At 39.9% G+C, this 21,194-nt stretch overlaps 2 protein-coding genes across 4 annotated transcripts in view; both read right to left on the bottom strand.

Annotated features, from left to right (window-relative positions):
• The window catches only part of SYT1 (synaptotagmin 1), a 551,120-nt gene that overhangs the window by 133,230 nt on the left and 396,696 nt on the right, over positions 1–21,194 (bottom strand). For all 3 annotated transcript variants that reach the window (XR_008793241.1, XM_056119884.1, XM_056119896.1), the window contains exon 8: positions 2,460–2,593. Coding sequence is in view for 2 of the 3 variants with exons in the window: in XM_056119884.1 (XP_055975859.1) it covers positions 2,460–2,593 (134 nt within the window). In the remaining variant the exon portion in view is untranslated. The remainder of the gene's footprint in view (positions 1–2,459; positions 2,594–21,194) is intronic.
• LOC130028027 (E3 ubiquitin-protein ligase RNF113A-like) lies at positions 4,037–4,843 on the bottom strand. Its single transcript, XM_056118783.1, has one exon. It carries the CDS (start codon positions 4,841–4,843, stop codon positions 4,037–4,039), a length of 807 nt encoding a protein of 268 aa, XP_055974758.1.

Raw genomic sequence — 21,194 nt, 5'->3', positions numbered from 1 at the left:
CTGCTCTTTGAGCCAGGCAGCAGTGCTCTTTGCGATCTCTGCCGTCATGTGTTGTTGATAAGCATTCCTTAAGTCAGGAAGCTTAAGAACCACGAAAAGCGTTGAGGCCCCAGTAAGCCCAGCAACTGAAAGTGATGTGTGACCACCATGGCCAGGAAGCATGACCCCTGGCAAGCAGGAGCATGAGCACTGCAGTGACCATTTAGAGAATCACAAACATAACTTCTGTGTCTCAACTAAAAGCATGACCCCACAAGTACTGACACAAAAGGTGAGCAAACCTCAGTGAGCACTGTGAGCCTCACCTCAGTGATGGCCCAGCCCATGTGACTCCTGATCATTACAACAATAATAACAACAAAGGGAAGGAGGAGTGAGGAAAGGAAAGAGTGAAAAACAGGAATACAAACTAAAAAGAGAGTCGCAAAAAACCCTTCCTATATAATATAACAGCTACTGCTCTGTATGGCTTTTTGGATTAAAAATAAATAAAGTGGGCTCGAGAGACACATCGGGTTGATTGAAGCGCTTGCCTTTCAGATTTACCCCAGTTTGATCTCCTGCAGCACCACCAGGAACTCTTAGCACAGAGACAGGAGTAGCCTCTGAGCATTGCCAGGTGTGACACAACCCTATCTCTCCTTCAAAATTAAAAAAGTAAGTAAAGTTCCTCGCTCACCCTAGTGAGTATGTGTTCACTCCCTATGTGTGTTGGTGGTGACCATAATCGACAATACAGATATCATTATCATCCCTATAGAGTTTTGTTGTACAATACTGGTTTATTACTTAAATCCTGTTGTTAGATCAATATTCCAATAAAATCTTTAGAAATTAAAACATTTAAAAATGAGACTAATCTAAAAAATGAGTAGCATTATAAATTACGATGCTAGGAAGCATGTACTGAATGTTTGTGTTCAGCACTATTCCAAGTGCTTTGATACGGATTCCATTGTTATTCTTTTTTTTTTTAATTTTTTGGTCATACCCTGCAATGCTCAGGGGTTACTCCTGGCTCTGCACTAAAGAGTAACTCCTGGCAGTGCTCAAGGGACCATATGGGATGCTGGGAATTGAACCCAGGTTGGTCGCGTGCAAGGCAAATGCCCTACCTGCTGTACTATCACTCCGGCCCCTGTTGTTATTCTTATAAGGGAGTTCTCTTTTTTTTCCTTTCTCTCTCAAGAGTACTCAGGGCACCTGAGGGCCGCTCTTGTGATACTCAGCCCAGAGGATGGGGCACTTCATTGCTAGAGTGTGAGGATGTGGAGGACTCAGGCCCTGTGGTGCTCGGGGACTCAGGCGGTGCTAGACTTTGAGCTGACCGCTGAGCTACCTCCTGGAGCAGTGTGGGATTTCTAAACCTTTTCCCTTATAAGTGAATGAGACCAGTTGTAGTTACTTATAAGTAAAACCTCTAAGACTACTGCCATGATTACATTATGTAAAGATTAGGCAAGGATAGTGATTCGTTTGGGCTGAGGTGTTTCTACTGTCATCTATCTTTTATTTTGGAGGACTCCCCAAGTGTTATTTAAGGGTCCTGAGCCTCTGTCTATGATTATCTACTAACTGAGCCAGTAGGTCAAGATAAGGGCCCACCAAGATAAGTGGTGCTGCTGGGGACTGCTAGGGCCAATTGTAGTGGTGCCTGTGTAAAGCTAGAGATTGAACTGGAGTCAGCTTTAAGTAAGGCATGTGCCCTAACCCCTATACTGTCTCTCTGGGCCCTGTTAGCTATCCTTTAATAATGAGAGATTAAATATGTTATGTAGGTTAAATCACCTAAAGCATTCTACTTATCTCTCTTATTTCCCTAATATTTGTGCTAAGAATAATTCATACCTGCCACAGAAGCAGGGCAGTGGGATGGGGATGGGGGTGGGGGGGTGGAAGGGTTTCTGGGATCATTGGTGGTGGAGAATGGGCACTGGTGGAGGGATGGGTACTCGATCATTGTATAACTGAAACCCAAGCACGAAAGTTTGTAAGTCTACAACTGTACCCCATGGTGTTTCACTAATAAAATTTAAATTTAAAAAATAAAATCAGAAATGAAATAGGAAAAAATTAAAATGATGTTAGTCAAAGAAAAAAAGAATAATTACATATTATGATCTGGGAGAAGGCAGCAAAATTTCATTTTCTCTCAGCTTTGTAACCTTTCTCAACACCCTTTAATAGTTGGTAGAGTTGTTTGTTAACAATCCTGCTATTTTCTTTTCTTACTGTATTGCTGTTCCATTGATTGCCAGATATCTGGGCTAATGGCTCAGCATATCCAAAACTCTCTGCTATCATTTCCCTCAATGTAGTTTTCCTCAAATGTGTGTGGAAATAAAAATGATCGCCTAATGAAGGATAGGCATGGATAACGTACAAGATCTCTGTGTATAATTTCTGTGGCCCAAGAAAATGGAACTGAATGGGGGAGACATAAGTATGTTTGACTTTACCTGGATTTGCTCAAAAGGTACTTCAAAGCTGAATGACTCATTGTAGTAGGGGTTAAGTGTATTCTTTTTAATTGTTGTCTTTTTCTTCTTCAGTCTCTTGCCATTCTGCATCAGGTGAATTTTAACATAAGGATCTGAAATAAAGAGATATAAATGAGGTGATTAGAGACATACTTGTCTGCAAATTCAGTTTACAGAAAAGAATGGGTATTCCCAGCAGGAAAGCAATTGTATAGAAATAGTAAATATCTAGTATTTAAAACACTGTATGTAACACAGGGATAATTTTTAAGTAGCCCAGAGACCATCCCCCCACCCATGCAATATCTCATTTATAGTTGGATTTAGAAGAAAGCACCGTTGTGATAAACCATCTAGCTGGGTAAAAACGTCTTGACATGCGGCATTTTCTAACACCAGTGCCATAAATACTCTCAGCACCTCTGATTTCAAGCTCCTCAATGCTGAATTTACAAAATTCCTAAAAATTTAACACTCTGCTCTTGTGGAGCTAGCAAGGAAACTGCTGCAGCATATGAGGACCAAGAAGTTATTTCATCCATTTTTGCACTTATCTACTGGCCAGGCCCTAGAGATAGAGCAGTGAATCAAATAGATCATCATGATTTCATGATGAAATTTGTGGGGGAATGTATACAAAAAGTTTGAACTGAAATGTAATACACATGAAATTACAAATTGACAAGTATGGTCTTGAAATAAGAACAGATATAATACTAGAGAGAAATGGAGGTATATGGTAAGATGTAGGTGGGCACAGAATTCTGGTTTTTTTTTTTTTTTGCTTTCTACTTTTAGTTTTTACTAATTGTGGGGGAGGCAGGGTTTGGCAATTGGGACACACATTAGCATTCAGATACTACTTCCAGTTCTATGCTCGGGGTCACTCCCAGGGGACCATGTGGTTCTGGGGATGGTACCAGATCTGAAACTTGCCAAGCATGCACTCATCAGCTCTTTGAGTTAGCTTTTTGGTAAGGTATAGAATTCTTAGACTGTTTAGGTAGTGATTCTCTGTGTAGGTGTAAAGGTTAAAAGGTGGTTTGCGTGTGTATGTGAGAGTGAGAGACAGAGACAGAAAAAGAGAGACAGAGAGACAGAAAAAAAGTGAGAGACAGAGATAGAGACAAAAAACAGAGTGAGAGAAACAGAAAAAAAGAGAGACAGAGATAGAAAGTTATGCCTTAACTCCCATTTGTAAGTAAGGATACCTTGGGATTTAAAGAATATAGTATACATGGGGAAATAAAACCTGAGGATAACATTCCCACGTCATTCTCCCCAGAGCCTCAGCAGACAAAGGTCAAGTGTTCAGTCACTGGAGTGGGACCCCATTTAGTTACTTTACTGTTGAGTGAATGACCTTCGTCTGGTCATTGGAATCGATGCCTGGGATTGATAACAAAACGTCTACACTTTCTTAAACTTCCCCCCCCCCCCATTTATTTAAATTTTCGCCCAAACAACCACTAAGCATTTATTTGGAAGAGTGATGGGAAACCAAAGTCACGGGAACTTGGCCCTCCTAGGTCTTCTAGTCTAGAACTAGGGCTCTCCTAGTCTAGAACTGGGTCTTCTAGGGAACGGGCAGCGCCAGGGTCTCGGGCAGCTCGTCGCCTGCCCAGTTTGGCCATCAGGTCTTTGGCCGGATTGAAGAGCCCGTAGGTTTGCTTGTCGCAGACGTAGCAGCGCGGGCTGGTGCGGAAATGCCGCAGCGCGCAGCTCTCGCAGAAGTAATGCCTGCACTTGGTGACCACCGGGTTCTGGAAGGTCTGGCGACAGATGAAGCACTTGAAGGGGATTTCCTCCGGCGGGGGGTTCTCCACCTCGTAGCTGTCCTCAGCGGCACCGTAGCGGCCCTCGTGCAGCTCGCGTTCTATCTGCCAGCCGTGCTTATAGTCCGAACGGTCGTGGAGGAACTTGCAACTGTCCCCAAAGCCGCAAAAGCCCGTCTCTTTGTAGTCCTTGCAAATGTCGGGCTGGTAATCCCAGCGCACGGTGGCCCGCAGGTGCTCGGGGGCGCGGATGGGCCCCTTCCTCACCATGCCCGAGGACGCGTTGCCCATCGACATGTCTTTGGGCTGCATGTACTTGTGATAGTTATTGATGCCCCGGTAGATCTTGTCGTCTTCCTTGCCCCTCCGCTCCTCCTGGATCTTCTGGCTGCGCTCGAAGATGGCCTGGGCGTCCCTCTCCCTCTCCGTGTCCTGCTGGAAGGTGGCCGTGGCGCCCATGTCCTCCGGCCCGGCCGGCTTGGCCGAGCGCGTGGACTGGTACACCACGCCCACACTTTCGGCCTCGGCCTTGGGCTCGCAGCTAGTCCAGTGGCAGCATGATGCCCTTTTGGGACCACCGCCACGCATCTTCTAACGTTCCCAGGCCCGGCCTCTTGGCCTCCCCAGGAGAAAGTAAGTGGCCGTGGTCCTCGTAGGCTTCTTGCTGCCAAACGGCTGGGTCACGAGGATGCGCGTGGCCGTGGGCACGTCACTGCAGACGCCGCAAAACTGGCTTCCGAAAGCAGGCCAGGCTGCACAAGCGAGCGAGGGTCTCTTGCGAGACTGCGTGTCTTAAAAACTTTGAACTTCCTCTGCAGTGCGCATTCAACATAGAAAAAAAAAATACCAGAGCAAACAGAAGAAGTACTTCCCATCATCTGTGATTTTTACTCCCTTAAAATAACCATGACTGTGAACCTTCAAGCCCTTCCCCTTTTAGAACATGTAGAATTGGTAGAATATTTACAAAATAGTTTGTCTAATTTTTAGGAGATATTTTTAGGAGATAAAGTGTTAGATCAGAACAGGTTGCCTTCAATCTACTTTTCTCTCTCCTATAATTTATTTCCTTTAAGTAAATGACCAGGAAGTGGATTGCTGGATCATATAGTAGTTTTCTGTTTGATTTTTCCTAGTGTCTGCACGAATACAACACTTACACCAACAGTGCACCAGCCTGCCATGTCTCCAATAACCTTGCCAACTTTTGTTATCTTGGTCTTTGGAAGAATAGTCATTCTACCAGCCATTCATTTTCTAATGAGTTTCGTTGTTTTTCATGATGATGTTGGCTGTCATGTCTTTGGGAAAAGTGTCTATTTAGATCTTCTCCCCAACTTGGAATCATATTCCCTGTGGGTTTCTTTTTTGGGGGAGGAGGAAAAGTAGGAAGGTTGGGTCACACCTGAAAGTACTTAGGGAACCACTTGTGGTGCCAGAAGTGAGAACAGGGCTGGCTGCATGCAATGTAAATGCCTAAGCCTCTGCACTATCTCTCTGCCCTTGCCTTTTTTTGTGCTATTGAATGGAATTTTATTTATTTAGTTATTGTATTACATTAAAATATTGCAAAGTATTTCAAAATATTTCATTACATTTACTATTCGAACACCAATCCCACCACCATTACACATTCCCATCATCATATTTTGGAATTTTCCATCCTGAACCCCAACCCCTGCCCCAAAGCAGAACCGAAATAATTATTTTGTATTGTGTTATGAAAAACCGCTGAGAATGCTACAAAAAAGTTTCCTTATAGGAAAGAGTGTGAAAATCATTGTATTTCACCTAGGGGCCATTAAGTCCTTCTATAAGAGATCACTAGCATGTTAAAGGTTGTGCCTTGTGTGAATATACATATGTATATATAGATGCATATATATATAGAGAGAGGGGGGGATGGAATTTTAAAAACAAATGTATTTTAGATGTTAGTTCCTTCTCAGTTATATGTGGTTCTGGGGAATCAAACCCAGGTCAGCCACATGCAAGTCAAGCAAGAGTCTTATCCACTTTTCTAATGTTCTGGCCTCCTCAAAAGTTGATTTGCTTGTTTGGTGCTCAGGGCTCATCCATGAATCTGTACTCAGGGTTCACTCCTGGAAGTGTTCAGGGGAACATATGGAGTGCTGGGGATTTAACCTGGTTTGCATGTCTTACCCATCTGTGATACATCTCTGCCCTCCACCAGAAAAGCATAAAACCAGCAGATTCTAGCTATATTTAGATGTTTCAGGATAGAAGGTAGAATTATGACCACACTTGTTGATGCTCAGGGATGACTCTTGGTTCTGCAATTAGCAATCACTCCTGGCAGTGCTTGGAAGATCATAAGGGATGCTGAAGATGGAACCTATGCTGCACGCAAGGAAAACCCTGACCCACTGTACTATCTTTCCAGCCCTAGATGAGAATAATTTTTAAAGATCCATTATGAATTTTATTGTAAGAATAAAACCATGTATAATAGTGTCCCCTAATGTCAAAGAGATAGTGCAGGGAATAAGGTGCTTGTCTTGCATGTAGCCGATTGTGGTTTGATCCTCAGTAATGTTTAGGGCCTCTTAAATTCTGCCAGGGGTAAACTCTGAGTGCACAGATCTAGGAATATTCCCTCAATATTACTTAGAGTATTAAAAAAACCCAAAATTACATTATAGACATTTATAGTGTAAGTTACAGGTTATGTTTCAAAAAATCTCCTTCCTGCCTTTCTGCTTTTCCTTTCCCTTCTTTCATGTACCTTACTATACTCAGGGCTTACTCTTAGCTCTGCTCAGACATTACTGCTAGTGTAACTCAAGGATTATAGAGCATGGCAGGATCTACCCCACATTTGCTTCCTGTACTGTGTCTTTGACCTTCATATTCAATTCTTACAGCACCATTGAAGGAACTGGACACTAAAGAAAAGCTAAATTTTACAAGAAAAAAATTAGGGTTTTCTGATAATGAAGTTGAGGTTCTTTGTGAAAGCTGGAGAAACAATTTAATAGAGAGTTTACAAGTACAAAATCTGGAACCAGACCAACTAGAATATAGGTTCTGCTACAAGCAGTGTCATCTTGGACATACCTATTTAACTTCTTTGTGATAATTCCTTCAATTTAAAGTGGTGATAATAATACCTAGTTCACAAAGTTGTAAAGATAAAATTGAATTATTGAGAGCTAGGGATGGCTCCGTGATCAAGGGCGTGCTTGCTTATTTGAGTTCTGGGTTTGATCTAGCATCATCAAACAAAACAACTAAAAGGACACTAACTTCTCCTTCCTCCCTCCACACAGCTGTTGGTAACCATGACCCCAACAAAAATCATTAACTTTAACTATGGAACTATATGGAATGGGCCCTACACATATTAATTATTATCATGGTTTTATGAATGGAGGCACAACTGAGTCAACATCCACATATAAAATTCTTCCCTAAATCACTTCATGAAATCATGTTCATTACTGCCAAATGAGAGAGAGACAGAGAGGAGGGAGGGATGGGGAGAGAGGGGGAAGAAGAGGAGGAGAGAGGAAGAGAAGGGTAGACAGGGAGAGAGGGACAGAAGTGAGGGAGAGAGAGGGAGGGAGAGAGAGATTATCCATTTGCTATACAAGTTGGTCAAGTTTTCTACAGTGCCAAATTTCTTTCTGGAAAATTGTATACCCACTCTAAACAACTGGTTCCTTAATGAGGATCTAATCACATGCAAGATAGAGAGAAAGGGAGAATCCCTTTCATTATGAGAATCTGAGGTGGTTCTGAAGTGTGAGAGTGGGAGCTAATTCAACAACTTGAATAGGTTTCTCCCATTTCTTTTCTTTTTTTTTTTTTTGATTTCTCCCATTTCTTAAGTCAATAGATCAACTTACACAGAGCTTAAAAGTTAAAAAAAAGAATATTAAGTAGAATTTTATTCCTAAGGCTCTAGGATAGTATGAATAAAAACTAAGATTTACTAAGCTTTCTTTCCAGAGGTCTAATGTTGATACACTCTGGAATATTATATATAAAGAGTGTACTTTCCTTATGCTTACTGAAATGAGGAACAGTGCTTATTGAAATAAGGAGGGAGCTTAATAGTCTGGAGTGTACAATTTGCATGCTGAGGTCCTGGTTTGATTTGCCACAGTAGCTTCTTAGCACCTCTGAGTGTCTAGAAGGTTTAATAGCTTCTCTTTTAACCATGAGAAAATTTTCTGTTACATTCCTTTTACTCTGAGAAAAATTTATAGTCTAGTTTCTACTTAGCCTTAAAATTCTCTCTCTCTTTCTTTCTTTCTTTCTTTCTTTCTTTCTTTCTTTCTTTCTTTTCTTTTCTTTCTCCTTCCTTCCTTCCTTCCTTCCTTCCTTCCTTCTTTTCTTCTTTCTTTCTCAATCATCTCTGCCCAGAGTGAGAAATAGAATATAATTCTGTTGAAGTTATGATAACATGATCATAATTTTCTTAGTAATTTTATTATTATTATTATTATTATTATTATTAGGTGAGGAGCACAATCCTAACATTGCTAAGAGGGCCCAATCAATGCCAGGGATCAAACCCAGGGCCTCACATATGCAAGGCCTGTGTACCATCAGTCTCACTTACTGTGTCTTATCAGCAAAACAGTGGAGGCCTGGAAGCAGTGATAACACTCAGAACAGAGTGCAAGCATCCCAACTCTGTGGCCAGATGAACTATCCCACTGGCTATTTTCAAGGATCAGATTGTTTGGTTTAGTGAATAGCTCCAATTTTATGAGCAATTCTGAAGGTAGAAAGTACAATTATACAGCTCTGTTAGTCTCGCGGTCCCTTCTGGATATATAAATTCATGGTGGACAGCCTGTGTGGTGGAACCATTCCTTTTTCACTTTGCATGAATTTTGGGTGAGATATCTCACATGTATCTCTCACATCAATTGGTATTTGTTTCTTCTCTGCGTTCTCGGAATTCATCAATTCTTCTTTCAATAACCAATTCCTAGTAGGTGGATCAGGCCCTGATATTGTAACATTTAGCTCTAGGTAAAATGAGCAATCACCTACCCCTTCAGACATTATATCCTAGTCCACTGATCTCCATTCCATATCCCCTAGATACACTCTTGGGGTTGTTGTTTTTCAGTGAGGGAGAAATAGGGTCATGAATAAAGACTTAAGCCTCTTTCTCCTGCTACACAGATACTGTCCTCTATTAACAACTATAATGTGCAAAGGTTTGGTTGATTTTATGATTTTCCCTCTTTTTATAGAGAACTGGATTTTATAGTCTCTGAGTCTTGGCCATTGATGGGATTACACGGCGCCAGGGGGCCAGGTGGTGGGTGTCACCCCCGCCTACTGGAATTTGGAGGATCTGGGTGGAGGATGCTCGACTCCAATCCGAGTAGGCTGGGAGATCTCTATAAAATCCAGCTCCCGGACGAGAACAGTGCAGTCTGCCCCCGCGCCTGGCTGTTCCTCGCCGGGGCCCCTTGGAGGGGAGCGGGTTGAGCTTTCCTCCCCGCCCCGACCAGGGCTCCGGCAGCCGAAGACCTCCAGGACCAGCCACCACCATGCTGAGACCACTCTCCGCACACATGAAGGTACTGGCAGAGGGACAAATCCACGCGGGTTCTGGGGCCGAGATCTCCCAGTCTACTCGGATTGGAGTCGAGCATCCTCCACCCAGATCCTCCAAATTCCAGTAGGCGGGGGTGACACCCACCACCTGGCCCCCTGGTGCCGTGTAATCCCATCAACGGCCAAGACTCAGAGACTGTAAAATCCAGCTCCCGGGACTGCACGGCCGCATTTGCGGCCACGCGACATCTTATCAGGACATCTTTTTATGACATCTTATTATCTCATTCCTACTCTGGACAAACTTGCAGGCTATCGAATGTAGCCTGCCCACAGGGCAGAGTCTGGCAAACTCCCCGTGGCGTACCAAATATGCCAAATACCAGTAACAATGATGGGTCTCATTCTCCTAAAGAGCCTTGAATATAATCTCAGGGCTAGGATGAAAGAGATGTTACTGGGGCCTGCTCGAGGCAATCGATGAATAACAGGATGATGAAATGAAAATGAAATTATAGAGAACAGAAATGGGAGATCAGATATGGTGAGAAAAAAATGCCAGGAAGTCTCTCCCTTCCAGAAAATTCTGAACTTTTCTTTAGAGAGCATTATAGTGGACTTGTTATGAACTAAATATTTGGGTCCTCCTCAAAATTTGTTTATTGATATCCTAACCCTAAATATGATGGTGTTAGGAGGTGGGAGTCTTTAGTTAGGGATTAGAATGGGCAAATGGACAAAATGTATGGTATTAGTATCTTTATAGGTAGAACAACTAGAGGGATGATTTATTTTTCTCTCTGTATGTGAGGATTGAACTGGGCACAGCTATAAACATAAGTATAAAGGAGTCTTTACTAAGAACCTAAAGATACTGATAGTCTGATCTTGGATTCCAGCCTCCAGGACTATGAGTAGATGTTTATTGTTTAAACCACCACCTCTAAAGTATTCTGTTGTAGTAGCCCAAGTTAACATAGCAAATTTCCCCTGTTTTCTCCTCCTTTCCGGAATATAAACAGACCTTCCCCCTTCATCTGTTCTAGGGCTTTCAAGTACATACTTTTACAACTTAAATCACATTTGACATACTTTTGAAACACATAATTTAATAGAATTTCCCCCTCTATGCTACTTTAACCAAGCGTACTGCAATGCAACCCTGTAATTCCAATATTGCTACCACTATTAAGCAAAGTTCCTGGTTACAGAGTTTGTTACTATAATACAATATTTTCCTCAATAGTGGTGTCACTGGCAGCTTCAAAATGTACAAATACATTCCTCCAAGAGGAAAGTCTGTTTCTATGCTTTTATGCATCCCTTTCCTCCAAAAAGAGAAAGGCAAAAGAGGAACATTAGTTTTTCCCCATACTATGTCTTTATATCCCACATATAAGTGGGATCATTCCGTGTCTGTTCTCCCTCTGACTCACTTCACTCAAGATGATACTCTCCAGATCCATCCACATATCAGCAAATTGTATGACTTCATCTTTTCTTATAGCTGAATATTTCATTGTGTTTATGTTTTATAGTTTCTTCCTTTTCTGGAGTAAAGGGGCATACCCAGCAGTGCTCAGGGTTGACTTCTGGCTCTGCACTCAGGAATCACTCCTGGTGGCACTCAGGGGACCATATTGGATGCCGTGATTAAATCTGGGTCAGATGCATGCAAGGCAAGCACCCTTCCTGCTGTACTACTTTTCTGGACCCACACCATAGTTTCTTTATCCAGCCATCTGTTCTTGGGCACTTGGGTTATTTCCAGAATTTTGCTACTGTAATGAGCATAGGAGTGCAGATGTCTTGCCTGAATTGTGTGTTTTTGGCCCTGGGGGTTGTTCTCAGGAGTGGAATTGCTGGGTTGTATGGAAGCTCAATTTCTAGTTTTTAAAAAATTTTTATTAGTGAAACACAATGAGGTACAGTTGTAGACTTACAAATTTTTGTGCTTGGGTTTCAGTCATACAATGACCAAGTACCCATCCCTCTACCAGTGCCCATATTGTCATCCCAAAAGGCTGTCCCAATTGACAGTCCCACCAGCAGTAACAGCAGTAAATAAGGGCCTTCTTCTTTCCCACATACACACCAACACTGGTTGTTGTTGTTCTTTGTGTGAGGAGTACCAGTCTCTTTGGTGTGAGGTGATATCACTGTTGTTTTGATTTGCATTTTCCTGCTTATTAATGATTTTGAGCATTTTCCACCTACTTTGGCTATTTGTATGACTTCTTTAAGAAAGTTTCTGTTCATTTCATCCCAAGTTTTGATGGGGTTGGATGTTTTTTTTTTTCTAAAGTTCTATATATTATCTTGATATTATAGGAAGAGTGGTGGGCAAATATTTTATTCTGATCTCTGTGGGCTGTTTTGATTGAGATCACCATTTCCTTTGAGGTGCAGAAAATTCTTAATATAGTCTGATTTGTTTATCTTTGCTTCTACTTGCTTGATCAGTGGTGTTTCATCTTTAAAGATGTCTCTAGGTTCAATCCCATGGAAAGTTCTACCTATTTTTCTCTCTATGTACCTTATGACTCAGGTTTAACATTGAGGTATTTAATGCATTTTGATTTGACTTTTGTGCATGGTGTTAGAGGTCTGAATTCATTTATTTGCACATGTCTAACCAGTTTTCCCAGCACCACTTATTGAAGAGGCTTTTCTTGCTCCACTTTATACACTTTGCTCCTTTATAAAAGTTAACTGACCAAAGTTAGGCTCTATTTCTGCATTTTAAATTCTATTCCATTGACCTGAGGGTCTGTCTTTATGCCACCATCAAAAAGAATTATAGACTAGTATCCCTGGTGAACATACACGCAGAGATTATCAACAAAATATTGTCAAATTGAATCCATCAACTCATCAAAAAAGATCATACACCAAGACAAAATTGGATTTATCCTGGGAATTCAAGAATGGTTTAACATACACAAGTCATTCACTGTAATACACTGTATTAATACAAGAAAAAAAATATCATATGATCATACCACTAGATGTATATAATGCATCTAACAAGATCAAGTACCGATTCATGATTTAAAAAAAAAGTCAATAAAATGGTAATCGATGAAACTTTCCTCAACATAGTCAAAACCATTTACCACAGCTCACAACAAGCATTTTACTCAATGGGGAAAAGCTAAAAACTCTCCCTCTAAGATCTGGTACAAGATAAGATTTCTCACCCTTACCACTTCTATTCAGTATAGTATTGGAGTACTCACTATAGCAATTAGGCAAGAAAAGATATTAAGAGCATCCAGATAGGAAATAAGAAGTCAAGCTTTCACTATTTGCATATGACATGATACTCTATTTAGAAAATGCTAAAGACTCTAGAAAAAAACCTCCTATAAACAATAGATTTATACAGTAAAGTGGCAGTTTACAAATTAACACACAAAAATCCATGCTTTCCTATGTTCAGATAATGAAACAAAGGATGAGATATTTAACAAATACCTTACCATTCACAAATGTGCCTCAGAAAATCAAGTGCCTAGGAATCAGCTTAACTAAAGAGGTAAAAGACCTAAACAAAGAAAACTATAAAACAAAACTACAAAAGTACTTAATGAAATAAAAGCAGAAATGAGGTAATGAACCACATCCCCTGCTCATGGAATAGAAAGGTTAACATATCATCAATATATCAATATTCCCTAAAGCATTATCCAGATTTAATGAATTTTTTATAAATATATGTATGAAATTAAAGAAAATAAGTATTGAATTTCATTCCCCACACCCCCAAATAGCCAAAGCAAATCCTCAGGAAAGAAAATATGGGAGGGATCACTTTTCCTAAGTAAGCAATAGTAATTATTAAAACTTTGGTGAGTTATTTATTGAAAAAAATTCAAATTATATCATGGCATTCACAGTCAGTCCTGTCCTAATTTATTTATCTTCTTTCCACAAACCTTTGGTCTACTCTGATTGCTGCTCACTATTCCTCACAGAGATTAAAAATGCCCTATCTTTGAACTGACTGTCCTTCAGTTTCAAAAATCCTTTCTTTCCATCTTGCATTTGATTTAAGTCACCTCTTCCCTGAAGATTTTGCTGATGATTTTCTCAGAACATCCAAACAAATCTCTCTTTATCCTGCAGGTTTTTTTTTATACCTTTTGCAAAGTAAAAAATTCTTCAATGGAAATTTTCTTCTTTTTAATATTTTAGTTAAAAACCATGGTTTACAAAATTGTTCATAAAATAGTAATTTCTGTCATTCAGTGTTCTAAAACTAACCTCACCACCGGTGTGACCTTTTCTTTATCATTACCCCCAGTTTCCGACTCCCATCCAAGCATGTTCCTCAGCAGGCACAAAGTAACTTATTTTATGCTGTCTGTTACAACTACATGGCTGATAGAATCATACTTTGGTAAGTGAAAATTGTTATATTTCACAATAGGGTCATTAAATCATTATCTGAGGGTTTACCAAGCTATTTGTTACTAGTGAAGCCTTCAGTGATTATTTTTTGCTTATTGAGTTTAATTGACCTCTGTCATTTTCCCATCCAAATTTGTTTGATCCTCCTGGACTGTCAGTGTTGTGGAATTTTTGAGGAGCCATGCTTCTGTATATGAGATTGCATGTTCCAAGACCTCCAGGATCTGTAGAACTGGGCCACTGAGTTTACATGGTGGTGGCTGTTGGTTGTGGCTGTGGCTTCTGGGGCTTCAGCAGGGCAGGGTTTTGCCTGTCCCTTCCTGAGGATGCCCTCGTGTTTTCAGCCCAAAGACCAGTGTACCCATGAATTTCAGGGGCTTGGCTTACATCTCTTCTGACATTAGTTGGGGGATCTATGAAGCTGGGCTGCTGAGTTTACATGGTGGCATCTGTGAGATATCTACATCGAGAAGTTCTGTGGTACTCTAATACAAAAATTCCCATGGAGAATGTTTTTAAATTCAGAACTACTGGCCTCAAGATGAACTCTGAGAACCCTTAGAAGGTGGGAATCTCTCCCATTGTTATTCTCCACTCCATTTTAATACCCTAGAACACTCTTCTCTTAGGCGGTTTTAATGTCAAGTGCTAACTTCATAGAAATATAATTACTAAATAGCTGGCTGTAAGCAAGGGTCCTTTTGTTGAAGATGTAAAGAAGCCACTAAAGGCTTTTGGTATTTACAATGAGAAGTAGAAAGCAGCAGTTCAAAGCCTAATAATGTGAGATGCCTGCAATTTCTATTCGGGTAATTTTGCATAATTAGACTGTCATTTTTCTTAACTGTCACAGTGACCGGGGACCTTTACAGCAGGCCTTTCCATCTCAATCAGACTCTTTTGATAAAAAAATTACCTCATTTCAGCTATTTTGTTCAACCCCTTTTGCACAAGGACCCAAATTTTGAGTTACTTCAGACATTAGTTCTTTCATTCTTTTTGGATAAAGTTCTAAATTTCAACTTACAGTGTAGGTTGAGGAAAGTATTATTTTGTGGCAATTAAGGTTCTGAATTTGTAGTGGCCAAAAACCCATTATGTGGCTGTAATGCTTACAGGCTTGAGCTCATGAGTTTGTGAGCCATGCCTGGTGGTATTGAGGGCCTGCTTCTGGCTTGATGCTTAGGGATCATTCCTGGCATGGCTAAAGACTATAAAGGATGCTGGGGTTGAACCCAATCAGTTGTGTGCAAGGCAAGTTCTTTACTCATGTTACCATCTCTCCAGTTCAAGGCCTTGAGTTTAACCCCTGGCACTGCCCCTCTTTACTGTGAACTCTGGTACCACAATTGTGTGATCATCAGAATACCCCACTAAGTGTGTGTGTGTGTGTGTGTGTGTGTGTGTGTGTGTGTGTGTTGGTGGGGGTAACATAATCAATTGTGTGAGCTCTGGCATTGCCATATCACATCACAACAACAATAAAGGAAAGAGAAGAGGAAAAAAATCAGATAAAATTTAAAGGTGATTTATTGGCTTTTATGGTAGAAAAGTCCACCAATCAGGTTGTGTGGAGAAGAGCACTAATTGTCCCTATAATTCATTTTCTTCTAGTTTAAGTAATAGAATTCCCAAAGTTCTATCCAAGCCTGAATTCATTTACCTAGAACTCTGTTTTCCAGACTTTCTGGGACTTAGTTTAAACTATTAGTTTCTGATTATAGGATGTGGACAGAAGTGATGCATGTAACCTCAGATTCATTTCCTTAAAAGTGGTTCTTAGAGACTATTTTTTCCAAGCTTCAGGACAAGTGGCAAAATCTGGAGACATTTCTGATTTTTATCACTTTAGTGGTATACCTATAGCACCTAATGTATAGAGGAATTCTGATGAACATCCTATACTGTCCAGGATGGTCCTTCCATAATGAAGAATTATCCAACACAAAACATACATAGAACTGAGATTAAGAGACCCTGCCTTGGAAATAAAAGAGGACACGAGGAAATGGAAAGATATCCCCTGCTCATGGGTTGGGAGACTTAACATTGTCAAAATGGCAATACTACCGAAAGCATTGTATAAATTCAATGCAATCCCTATAAGGATACCTATGACATTCTTCAAAGAAATGGAGCAAACACTCCTGAAATTTATATGGAACAATAAGCCCCCAGGAATAGCTAAAGCAATTCTTGGGAAAAAGAAAATGAGAGGAATCAACCTCCCTAACTTCAAACTCTACTACAAAGCAGTAATAATTAAAACAGCATGGTACTGGAACAAAGGCAGAACTGCAGACCAATAGAACAGGGTTGAATACACTGACATCTCCCCTCAATCATATGATCATCTAATCTTCGATAAAGGTGCAGGAAATGTGAAATGGAGTAAGGAAAGCCTCTTTAACAAATTGTGCTGGCATCACTGGACAGCTACATGCAAAAAACTGGGCTCAGAACTCTGCCTAACACCATGTACAAAAGTAAGATCAAAATGGATTAAAGACCTCAACATCAGACCAGAAACCATAAGGTACATTGAAGACAAAGTTGGCAAAACCCTCCATGACATTGAAGCTAATGGTATCTTCAAAGATGCCACGCCACTGGCCGAGCAAGTGAAAACAGAGATAGATAAATGGGACTATCTTAAACTATGAAGCTTCTGCACCTCCAAAGAAACAGTGACCAAAATACAAAGACAGTCTACAGAATGGGAAAGGATATTCGCCAAATACACATCTGACAAGGGGTTGATATCCAGGATATACAAAATACTGGTTGAACTCCACAAGAAGAAAACATCCAACCCCATCAAAAAATGGGGCAATGAAATAAACAGAAACTTTCTCAAAGAAGAAATCCAAATGGCAAAAAAGTACATGAGAAAATGCTCTACATCATTAATCATCAGGGAGATGCAGATCAAAACCACAATGAGATACCATCTCACACCTCAGAGACTGGCCCACATTCAAAAGAACAAAAGCAACCGATGCTGGCGTGGATGTGGCGAGAAAGGGACTCTCCTTCACTGTTGGTGGGAATGTCGACTGGTTCAGCCCTTCTGGAAAACAGTATGGACGATTCTCAAAAAATTAGAAATTGAGTTCCCATTTGACCCAGCAATACCACTCCTGGGAATATATCCCAGAGAGTCAAAAATGTATAGTCGAAGTGACATCTGCACTTGTTTGTTCATTGCAGCACTCTTTACAATAGCCAGAAACTGGAAGAAACCTGAATGCTCAAGAACAGATGACTGGTTAAAGAAACTTTGGTACATCTACACAATGGAGTACTATGTAGCTGTTAGAAAAGATGAAGTCATGAAATTTACATACAAGTGGTACAATATGGAAAGTATCATGCTAAGCAAAATGAGTCAGAAAGAGAGGGATAGACATAGAAAGATTGCATTCATCTGGGGGATATAAAGTAACAAAGTATGAGATTAATACCCAAGAATAGCTGAGATCAGCACCAGGAAGATTACTCCATAGTTTAGAGGCCAGCGGGCATTCTAGGGGAAAGGGCAGCTCAGATAGAGAAGGGAGCACCAAATAAAGGGTGTTTGGAGAATCCTCCCAGGAGGGGAGATGCATGTCGAAAGTAGACTATGGACTGAACATGTTTGCCACTCAATGCCTCTTTTGCAGACCACAACACCCCAAAGAAGAGAAAGAATACAAGGGATTGCCCTGCCACAGAGACAGGGTGGGATGGGGGGGATGGGGGTAGGGGGGATATTATCCATGGTGGTGGAAAATGGGAACTGGTGGAGGTATGGGTATTTGATCATTGTATAATCGAAATCCAAGCACAAAAAATTGTAGATCTACAACTGTACCTCATGGTGTTTCACTAATAAAAATAATAATAATAATAATAATAATAATAAAGAGACCCTGCCTTACAGCAAGCTTCATGCCTCATGCCTTAAACTCTTCCTTTCTTATTTCCTGCAACCAAAACATCGATGTGAGGGAAGGGCAGTAAACTAGCTTTCACCTTATAACCTACAGAAAATATATTCTAGGATGACAGAATGACAAAAAGGGAAGATCCTTGGTCCCTACAGGGCTTCATAGTTAAAACTGTCTGCCACTTATCTTTGGACACAAGGGAGAGGAAGAATTTCAACATAAAATTCTCTCTCTTTTAGAGCCCAGATATTTTGAAGTCTCTTATTATAGCAGTTTGCTCTTTTATCTTATACAAATTCAACAAAAACAAGGTCTTATGTTTGCCTGTAACACTAGTCCTCAAATTCCATATACATCATAGCCTCCCCTAAACAATCTAGATTTTTTCCGTAAGGATGCAAATACCATCCAAGGGACTAGTTCAGATTTTCCTATTTAAATTTTCCCAATTCTATTTGCTCTTACTAAAATTTACCTTTGTGGATTTTACCTATTCAAGTAAACTCTAAAATATATTAGCACAGAATTTAAAAAGTAGTTTTATTTATGATAGAAAATGATAATGACTAAAATAATATATGATTACAAAATAAAATTTACCACTATTTAACTTAAATTCCAGATTGAAAACTATTTATGTAAGTGAGAGTAGGCTTTATATTATACTGTATTAAATTATTTGAATTTCTTTATTTGCATTGGTTAAATTCATACAGCAATCAATGACCACAAACTGACATTTATTTTTTGATAATTCCATTTGATATTTCTTTAAGTGTTTTGGAGCGGGTAATATAATAAAAAAAAGTATTGTTCTATGCCTGCCAAAGGGGGCAGGCTTGGGGGTGGGAGGGAACCTTGGGACTTTGGTGAAGGGAAGGGTACATGGCTGATGGAATTGGTGTTGGAAAATTGTCTGGCTGAAACAACTCTACTATGAACAACGTTGTGAATCACAGTGTTTTAATAAAAGAAATAAATTAAAAAATAAAAAATAGATATAATAAACATGAGAAAAGAGAATCTGCATCAGAATAGCCAGGGAAAGTTCCAAGTTTTCTCTGACTGGACTAACATTGATAAAATGTCTATGTTAATAATGTTACTAATTTCTGTGCTGAAGAGAAAGATGTTCTGATTTGGCCTAATCCTGATCACGTGCTAATACAAAAGCCAGGAGGGTGTGGAGTATAGTCCTTAAAATAGGGGGAAGGTTCAACTCCTTTTTAAGCACAAGAACAGTAGAGTATGGTCTGTGTTCAAATGGAAATTATATAGTTCCTACTAAACATGGGGAAATAAAAAAAAAACAGTCAACCAATGTTTAGAGAATACTTCCACCAAAGGCCTCTACAATCCCATTTCTATCTAAATTTGGATTAGATTAAATAAGTGTGCATATGTTTATTTTCAGAGAGGCAATCGAGAGCAAATCCTAGGAATGAACCTTTAAGCAGTGGTATAAAGTGATCCAGCGGGAGAAAAAAGCGGTTGAGTTAAAACTTGCCAGATTTAGAATTCTGAGTTTTGTTGCTAATTGTAGCTTTTCTTCATGCCTTTACTGAATAGTCCCATTTCATCAGTAAACCAATCATTTAATAGTAGCACTGTAGCACTGTCCTCCTGTTGTTCATCGATTTGCTCGAGCGGGCCCAGTAATGGCTCCATTGTGAGACTTGTTACTGTATTTGGCAAATTGAATATGTCACAGGAAGCTTGCCAGGCTTTCCCGTGCGGGCGAGATACTCTCGGTAGCTTGCCGGGCTCTCTGAGAGGGGCAAAGGGATCGATCCTGCTCAGCCAGGCTGGCCTTGCACAAAGCAAATGCCCTGCCACTGTGCTATTGCTCCAGCACCATTTAACAGTACACAAATAATTAAATAGTAATTGGGTTCACTGAGAGAACAATTTCCATCACTGGCAGTTATAACACACTTACTTGAAGGGGTTTTTATACATAATTTAAAAGTACTTACAGAAGACTACATTGAAGATTTTATATGCCTTTATAGTTTAAAATGCTCCCTATAATGTTGTAGTACAAATGCAGCATTAAAAATATATTCTGGAAAAAATGTTTATGTGAGCACACATTTAAAAATGAATTAGATAAGTGCAGTGTTTGCTAGAACAAAACAACATTACGCAAGTGACTGCCACAGAGAAAAATCAACTTCATTTCAATAAGACAGTTCATAAAGTAGCAAAGGCTGATTTAGTTCATTAATGGTGGCAAAGTGCTTAAAGGAGGCAAAAACCACATATGCAAAGTGATATTATTGAGAGTTAAGTGGGAAGCATTTTTCTTTGTGGTGGAAGAAGTCCCTGAATTCTAACGATCATTTCTAATATTGAAAAATGGATGACTGTAAATTTTTTTTTATTAAAGATGCTAGATTGTCTGTACGAAAACTGGAGAATACAAAGAAATACTTCACATATGAGGGCATATTTATTGAGGTAACAGAAATTTGAGTTTGGGCCCCACCTTAATTGGGGGAAGTAGTACATTGTGACTAGCATAATGGGGATCTTTTCTGTTCTTATTGTGAAGCTCTTCATCTATAACCCAAGCCTTTTTCCCCTATACTTAGGAAAATCTTTTGGGAAGGCCAAACACATGACAGTAAGTGAAAGTAATTATGTTTGATTCTTTCTGGATGACTACAAGGAGTTTGGTGGAATAACCAAGTATAAACTGCTCATATGATCTGGTTAAAAAAACACAAAAACAAAAACAAGTCACATGTTTCAGTAAAGCAAAAAGAATTTCAAAGAGCAAATTTAACTTGACATTTTCTTTTTCTTAGGGATTTGAACTTAGCCTCTCATGTAAGTCAGATGAAAGGTTACCAGTAAGTCCACTATTCTTTATTTTAGACATTTTTTAATAATGAAATTACATGAGCAGTATTGCTACTTGGTAATATTATTAGGCTTTCCAAGTACACTTAGGTCCTTTTATCCACATAGAGACTGTTTCCAGGCAATACACACCAGTGCAAAAAGAAAGCAATGGTACTCCAACACGTGATTAAATAGGGTAAGCCCTC

Source organism: Sorex fumeus, unplaced genomic scaffold (genome assembly GCF_029834395.1).
Source record: "Sorex fumeus unplaced genomic scaffold, SorFum_2.1 ptg000003l, whole genome shotgun sequence".
NCBI lineage: Eukaryota > Metazoa > Chordata > Mammalia > Eulipotyphla > Soricidae > Sorex > Sorex fumeus.
Note: the sequence above shows the minus strand (reverse complement) of the source record. Positions and strands in the feature narration are given on the sequence as shown.

Excerpts from the sequence above, each read along its gene's own strand:
- LOC130028027 (XM_056118783.1), bottom strand. The coding sequence starts at position 4,843 with ATGCGTGGCGGTGGTCCCAAAAGGGCATCATGCTGCCACTGGACTAGC.